General features: G+C 47.4%; 1 protein-coding gene across 6 annotated transcripts in view; it reads right to left on the bottom strand.

Annotated features, from left to right (window-relative positions):
• Positions 1 to 6,883, bottom strand: part of LOC144378825 (adhesion G protein-coupled receptor E2-like) — a 49,837-nt gene extending 42,954 nt beyond the window's left edge. For 4 of the 6 annotated variants that reach the window (XM_078054404.1, XM_078054402.1, XM_078054400.1 and 1 more), the window contains exons 1-4: positions 6,791 to 6,883; positions 4,764 to 4,817; positions 4,328 to 4,465; positions 1,851 to 2,006 (exon numbers count right to left, since the gene is read on the bottom strand). In XM_078054404.1, the coding sequence (XP_077910530.1) occupies positions 1,851 to 2,006; positions 4,328 to 4,465; positions 4,764 to 4,817; positions 6,791 to 6,821 (379 nt within the window). In that variant the 5' untranslated portion in view covers positions 6,822 to 6,883. The remainder of the gene's footprint in view (positions 1 to 1,850; positions 2,007 to 4,327; positions 4,466 to 4,763; positions 4,818 to 6,790) is intronic. The other 2 variants (XM_078054403.1, XM_078054405.1) reach the window with 1 other exon arrangement.
• Positions 6,884 to 7,415: the final 532 nt, after the last annotated feature.

The raw sequence follows: 7,415 nt of genomic DNA on the forward strand, positions 1-7,415 counted from the left end.
CCACACTATCTCTGAGACTCCAGCTCCATGGAGAGGGACCAAGACCCACGCCTGAGCCAGGCTCCTTAAGGAGAAGGCTTTCTATAGAGGAAGGGAGATGATGATGCCAGCCAGTCCTGGGCCACCCAGATAGTGGGCAGCAAGCTGAGGAGGACAGTGGGGGCTGATGTTCAGCCAAGCAGTCTTGGGGTGATGAAGGTGACTTTTTCTGATTCCCATGAAGGCATTTCTAGACTGGCAGAAAGTGGTGAGAATCCGCATCTGAGCAAGGCAAGTAGTGAGCAAGGGCTGATTGGCTGGAATGAGGAATGGGTGCTGATGGCGAGGGGTGCAGGGGGTTTTGTCTTCTTGGCCATGTGACCCTGTGGGCCCTGCCAATGGGCTCAGCCTCCATCTTCTGTCCCCAAGTGGTCTAAGTTGACATGGGACCTGGGTTGACCCCCTTGGAAGAGTGTTGGGCTTGAGGCAATGGTCTCCTATTTGCCCTTTCTTGCCATTTGGTCCAGATGAGACCCTCTTCCATTCACCTGAGTCTCCAGGTGTGTGGGGTGGTCTACATCACCCTTCCCCTCCACCAACACAACCTTCCAGATCCTGGTCATCCAATTTGCCTCAGGTCAGTGAATTGAAATTTTTAGGGAGAGTCAGGCAGAGCCTTACACGGGAAAATAGATGGAGGCCAAGCAGATGAGAAGCAAGTCAAGCTGGAGGAAGCGTCTTCTCCAGGTGGGGATGTTGGCCAGGGGCAGGGCCAGCTGGGAAAGATGGGCCCTCCCTCGAATCCCCCGTCCTCCCATGTTTCTGGACAGGGTTCCTGGATTCCTCAGGGCCCATGGGTCTGAGAGAGCTCCCAGTGTGGCCAAGCCCATGTGGGCTCCAGTGGGGGCACCATTCATCATGACAGTCATTGATGATGGTGATTGTGTTGGATCCATTGGTGATGGATATTGTGTTGGAATAAACATGCTCTCAGCTTGTGAAGTATATGATGCCATCTCTCTCTTTTGCTTTATGAAAATAAGATACCAACTAGGTATTTGTCCAAACATACAAAAATACTGATTCAAAGGGATGCATACACCCCGATGTGTATAGCAGCATTATCAACAATAACCAAACAAGGGAAAGTGCCCAAATGTCCATCAACTGAAGAATGGATAAGGAAGAAGTGATATATATATATATATATATATATATATATATATATATATATATATATCTCCAATGGAGTTTAGTCAGTCATCAAAAACAATGAAATCTTGCCATTTGCAATGATATGGATGGAGCTAGAGTATATTTGCTAAGTGAAATAAGTCAGTCAGAGAAAGACAAATACCATATGATTTCACTCATATTTAAGAAAAAAACAGATGAACATAGAGGGGGGAAGAAAGAGAGGCAAAACAGGAAACAGACTCTTAACTATAAAAACCAAAATGCTGGTTACCAGGGGGGAGGTGATAGGGGATGGGCTAAATAGGTGATAGGGATGAGGGTGGGCACATGTCCTGATGAGCACTGGGTGTTGTATAGAGGCGATGAATCACTAAATTCTACACCGGAACTTAATATTACACTGTATGTTACTTAACTGGAATTTAAATAAAAACTTAAAAATAAAAAGAAAATAAATAAATAGATAAGAGAAAATAAAAGAAGATGTCAGGCAGGCAAGGAGGACATTCCAAAATTATAGAAATGACCCTCTGGAGAGGGTTCTGAGCCTTGGAGTCTGGAAAGGGACAGGATACCAGGTAGGTGCCCTGGACCTCCTCTGATGCCTGGAGAAAGTGTGATGAGTGACCCCAAAACTCATGGATGGGGAGTTGGAAGGTGCAGGTGGTTCTTACCTTGACACGTGTTCTCACTTTCATCCCTGAACGTTCTTGCCCCAGAAGCAGGCTTGTATCCTGGGCTGCACGTGCAGTAGTAGCTGCCCTCTGTGTTCCAGCAGTCTGCGAATTTTCCACAGGACACTACTGAAGGTGGTCCACACTCGTTGATGTCTGGAACACAACAGGGCAAAGGGTCACCTCCCAAAGATGTGAGTTCCTATAGGGCAGAGGCGCTGGCTTCCAGGCTGACTCGGCCAACAGGACTGTAGAGAACTCAGCTTGCAGGTGGCATTCCTGGGGCAGGTCTGAGCTGGAGCCAGCTGCTCCAAATGCCTGCTCACTGTTCTGCATCTCTACTCTCTGGCTGGAACTAAGGGCACCTAGATTCAGACACTCTGCTGTGCCATCATGGGGGCTGGAAGGAGGTCTGCATCCCCTTCTGCAGGCCTTGTGGGGTGGACAGAGGCACTGAGTTTCTGGTTGCACTAGTGGGGACCTGGGGGTGGGCTCCAGTCAGGGTGACCGTGGCACTGAAGGCCACTCTCAATGCTGAGTCAGTGAAGGGAGTCATGGCTGGAGTCTGTCCAGGGTAACACTCTTTCACACCTGAGGATAAAGCCAGGTGATCAGGCCCCTGCCCATTGACGGGCTCCACCTCCCATTACTCACAGTGGCCCAAGTTCACCCCACAGTCTTCATCACCCACTCCCCAAAGCTGCCCATGTCCGGCATTTTCAAGAAGCTCCAGGATATCTCTGGAGGAGTCTTGCTATCTCCAACCCTGGAGGAAGTTTCTCTTATCTGAACCATCACAGATACGAAACGAGGAAGCAGCATGCAGGTTCTCACAGCTGAGTTACTGGTGGCTGTTGGGGGGGGGGCGGGGTGTTTCTGGTCTCTTATCTCTCCCTGTTCTCAAAACATGAGAACAAAGTCCCATGAGCCAGGCTCATTGACTATCTCAGGGACCCACAGAGGTGGGGGTCTGGCTCATCATGGCTAAAAATAACAGTTTAATAAGAACCAGCTAGACAAGAATGCATCGAAGCAGGGAAGAATATTTTCTCCTGTACATTGCAATCAGGGCAACAGGACTTTTAGAGCCTGAAAGGACTCATGGCATCATGCTGAGTCAGGGCAGGCAACTGGGTCCCCCAGAGCAGAGTTTCCTACCCAAACTCGTGGGCATCCCTCCTAAGGCCCCAGGTCCAGACTGTGGGTGTCAGCACCAGAACATGACAGGATGTGGGAAGATGCACACCTGACACATTCATGTTCACCCCCATCTGGGCAATGGGCCTGCGCTCCTCTCTTCTCAGATGGGGGCAATGGTTGGACACCTGCCTTCAAGGTTGTTGGGTGGGGTGGAGTCAAGTGGGAGACAGGTGGGAATGAGGCATGTGGGTGGTGAAGACATGATGGTGAGAAATCCTCAACCTGACAGGCGTGCTCCCAGGAAGGAGCTGGGATCCAGGCACACCATCAGCAGGACTCTTTGTCATGCTCACCCAGCCACGAGTCTCCATGAGACACACACACAAATGCAGGAGGATCCGCTAGGGATAACTCTCGGGCATGGAGGGGCTGGGCGGGAGTCACAACACCACCTTTTATTCCGTGGTAGATTCACTTTCCCCCAAATATTAAATGACACATGGATACTTAGAAGGACAAAGAAAATGTAAAAAAAAAAAAAAAAAAATGAACACAAGAAAATCACCCATAAGTCCACTACAGGGACTACGGGGAAATTTTAGGGGTATTTTTTTCTTATCTTTCCAAACATTAGGAATATTTTCTTTCGTTATTAGTAAATATGCATCTAAGATGATTTTCAGTACATGAAGAGTATTTCTTGGTGTAAAAACAGTGTAATTTCCCTTTTCCTCATTTTTATTGTAAAATTCACATAATATAAAATTTACCACCTTAACCATTTTAGTATAATGTCCTTTTATAGCCTGTGTTGTTGAAGAATAAAACTTAGTTTTCAACCCAGATCTAGGTTCAACCACCTTACTAATTTTGGGACTTTGGACAGGTCACTCAATCTCTTTGAGCCCAAATTTGGTCATTTAAAAAACCATGTAGCTCTGCCTGCCTCATGGGACTGCTGTGCGGAGAGAGGTGGGAAACCATGACTGTGAGGGGGGAGGTCCTCCCCCTGAGCTCACACTAGGAGGAGAGGCTGAGATTCCAGGCCCTGGTTATTTCTTGCCTCTCCTTGCTTCCACAACCTCTCCTCTTTCCTTGTGCTATGAGAATAATCATAGTAATAACAGAAGTGACCATAATAAAGGCTTGTGTTTGGCAGTCTGCTCATACTAGTCTTTACCTAGTCTTCACACACGTAAATTTTCAATCTCACTCCATCCATGAGGAGTAGGCTCCCTAATTTATAGACAAGCAAACTGAGGCATAGAGAGAACATCTTCCCCCCATCACCTCCCTCCACCGTCTCCATGCCCCTGCACCACCCCAAGCCCCTGTACCTTCACAACGCTCGGAGCCATTGTAGAAGATCTCCCCAGATGAAGAATTGAATCCCGGAGAGCAACGACAGGAGGTGTCATTGAAAACAGCAGAGTTCGCAGGGCAATAACGAGTTGAGTCTGTGAGACTCTGTGAGGCTGTGGGGACAGAGACCACAGTCAGAAGGCTCAAGAAATGGAGGGAGCCAGCTGCCAGCTAGGGGTCTAGGAGCAGAGGAGGGGAGGCGGAGGAAGGAGAGGAATGGCTGCCATTGGAAGAGGAAAAGACAGAAAACTCTGGACATTTGGGGAGGTAAAAGAAGTCTCTGTTATCTCCAGAAGACCAGAGCCTCACTTGAAGAATATGCCCCCCTTTTCCCCTTGCTGGTGTGAGGACCCAGACCCCTTCATGCACCCCCAGCTTCTGTCACCAGTGGGGCTGGCTGGGCAGACTCACCGCTAGCCTTCTGGGATGCAGCTCCCAATGGCAAGAGCAGCAGCATCAAGAGTCCTGGGGCAGAAAAAACAGAGAGATGACAAAGAGAGGAGATGGAGCTCCAGGTTCAACCCTTGTCCTCACGGCCATTGCATCCTGGGAGGTGGCTCTGATGCTGTGGCCCATGGCTCTCCCAAGGCTCTAGTAATTTATGAAGATTTGAGGACCAGTCCTCTCCCCTCCCTCTCCCTGGACTCCGAAGGAATCACTCACTAACAGACACCATCCTTATGGAACCTCCCTGCTACAGGTAAGGGGACAGAATATACGCAGGTGATGTCAGGGACACAACATAGAAATTCCAGCCTCTCCCAGGGGCACCTGGGTGGCTCAGTAGGTTGAGGTCCAACTCTGGCTTTCACTTCAGGTCATGATGTCATGGGTAGTGAGATGAAGCCCTGCACTGGGCTCTGCGCTCACTGGGGGGTCTACTTGGGATTTTTTTTCCCTCTTTCTTTCCCTCCCCCTCTAACCCTCCCCCCCTCAAATAAATAAATACATCTTTTAAAAAGAGAAAAAAAAAGGGCGCCTGGGTGGCTCAGTCGGTTAAGCGGCTGCCTTCGGCTCAGGTCATGATCCCAGAGTCCTGGGATCGAGCCCCACGTTGGGCTCCCTGCTCAGTGGAGAGCCTGCTTCTCCCTCTCCCTCTGCCTGCCTCTCTGCCTACTTGTGCTCTCTCTCTCTCTCTGTCAAATAAATAAATAAAATCTTTAAAAAAAAGAGAGAGAGAGAGAGAGAAATTACAGCCTCTCCCATTAAAGTGGTTAAATCTTGAAGCAAAGAGTCCTCAGATTGGTGTGCTCTGCCCACAGCCAGGTCCTTTGTTCTATGGCGATGGCAGAAAACTACCTTGAGGATTTCTCTTCCAGGATCACTCCCCCTGTTCAACATACATGTTTCAAGGCAAACAATAAGAGCACAGGTTTGGGAGTGATCCCCAAGTCTGAGTCTCAGCTCACAGTGGTATTGGTCATGCAGGGAGCCATGGAATCACAAGAGGGGGAGCTGATGATAGGTGTGGGGTGAGAACTATCACACTGGCGGTTTGAGCCACCATCTCCTGGTTAAGTGGCCTCTCCAGGTGCAGCACCCATGACTTCTATGGTTCCTTCCAAGTGAGCTCCTGGCCATCCTACAGTGCACTGAGGGCAACAAGCTTTCCCTTTATCTCCCAGTCTGGTCCTGAGTGATGGGTCACTGGGCAGGCATCATGGTATGAAAACCACTGCAGGTGTGAAAGAATCTACCCTACAGGCAATCACCTGGCCACCTGTTAGAGTCTGTCATTCCATTCATGGGAGGCATGATGTTGCTGTGAAGGTGGTTTTTTAAGTGAGATTAACAGTTAAATCAGTAGACTCTGAGTAAAGCAGATTCTCTATAATCTGGGTGGGCCTCATCCAACCAGTTGAAGACCTTAGGAGAAAACAAAAACCGACTTCTTCCAAGGAAGAGAAAGTTCTGCTTCCAAACTGACTTCACACTTGAGATGCAACATCAACATCCCTGGAAACATCCCTGGGTTTCCAGCCTGCCCTACAGATTTTGGACTTTCCAACTTTAACAATTGCATAAACCAATTTCTTAAACTAACACATTCTCTCTCATCTCTCTATATAATAATACACACACATAAACATATATACATGCACACACACATTTACATCTCTATACAAATAGATACCTATACATGTATACATATACAGAAACTAGTGATTATGTTTTCTCTGGAGAACCTGGTTTAATACACGCCATAAAATGAGAAAGCTCTGATAAGTCCCCAAGTTTGCCCTAGAAATAAGGTTAACTAAATTTCTCCTTTGAGAACCTAATATAACTGAGTTAATTCCATTCTTAAATTTTTTTCCTGCTCTCCCTTAGAGAGATAGTGGGAAAAAACAGAAATAGAGCAAATGTCAGAAATAAAGCAAAGAATGGAGAACATTCTCAAACAGGATAGAGATCCTATATAGCTTTAGGTGCCCTACCTGGCAGCAACATTAGATGCCCGTTCCTCATGGTGCAGACACCGGCAAGCGAGCCACAGAAGATGCCCTCTGGTCTTGATCTGGGTGTGCTGAAAAGACTTCCTGTTTCCTAATGTCTTAGATGAGCTACTTAGTAAACTGCTGGTCTAGACACTCCTTTCCCCTGTGTTTCCCCATCATGAACATCTCTGAAAATCATACTGCTCTTTTTAAGTATTTCTTTAGCATTTCTGGTATTCATACTGAAAGCCTCTTTGATACTTTTTTCTATCATTTTGATATAGGAAGACCTCCCAAACATGAAGGTAATTCCACTGCTATTTTGGCCCCTATGAGGTCTGTGGTGCAGAGTGAACAGATAATTTTTTATCTATTATCTAGTCACAGTTATCTTTTTTCTTTTTTTTATTATGTTATGTTAGTCACCATACATTACATCATTAGTTTTTGATGTAGTGTTCCATGATTCATTGTTTGCTTATAACACCCAGTGCTCCATGCAATATGTGCCCTCCTTAATACCCATCACCAGGCTAACCCATCCTCCCACCCCCTCCCCTCTAAAACCCTCAGTTTGTTTCTTGGAGCCCATAGTCTCTCATGGTTCTTCTCCCCCTCCGATTTC

The sequence above is a fragment of the Halichoerus grypus genome, chromosome 1, assembly GCF_964656455.1.
Source record: "Halichoerus grypus chromosome 1, mHalGry1.hap1.1, whole genome shotgun sequence".
Taxonomy (NCBI): domain Eukaryota; kingdom Metazoa; phylum Chordata; class Mammalia; order Carnivora; family Phocidae; genus Halichoerus; species Halichoerus grypus.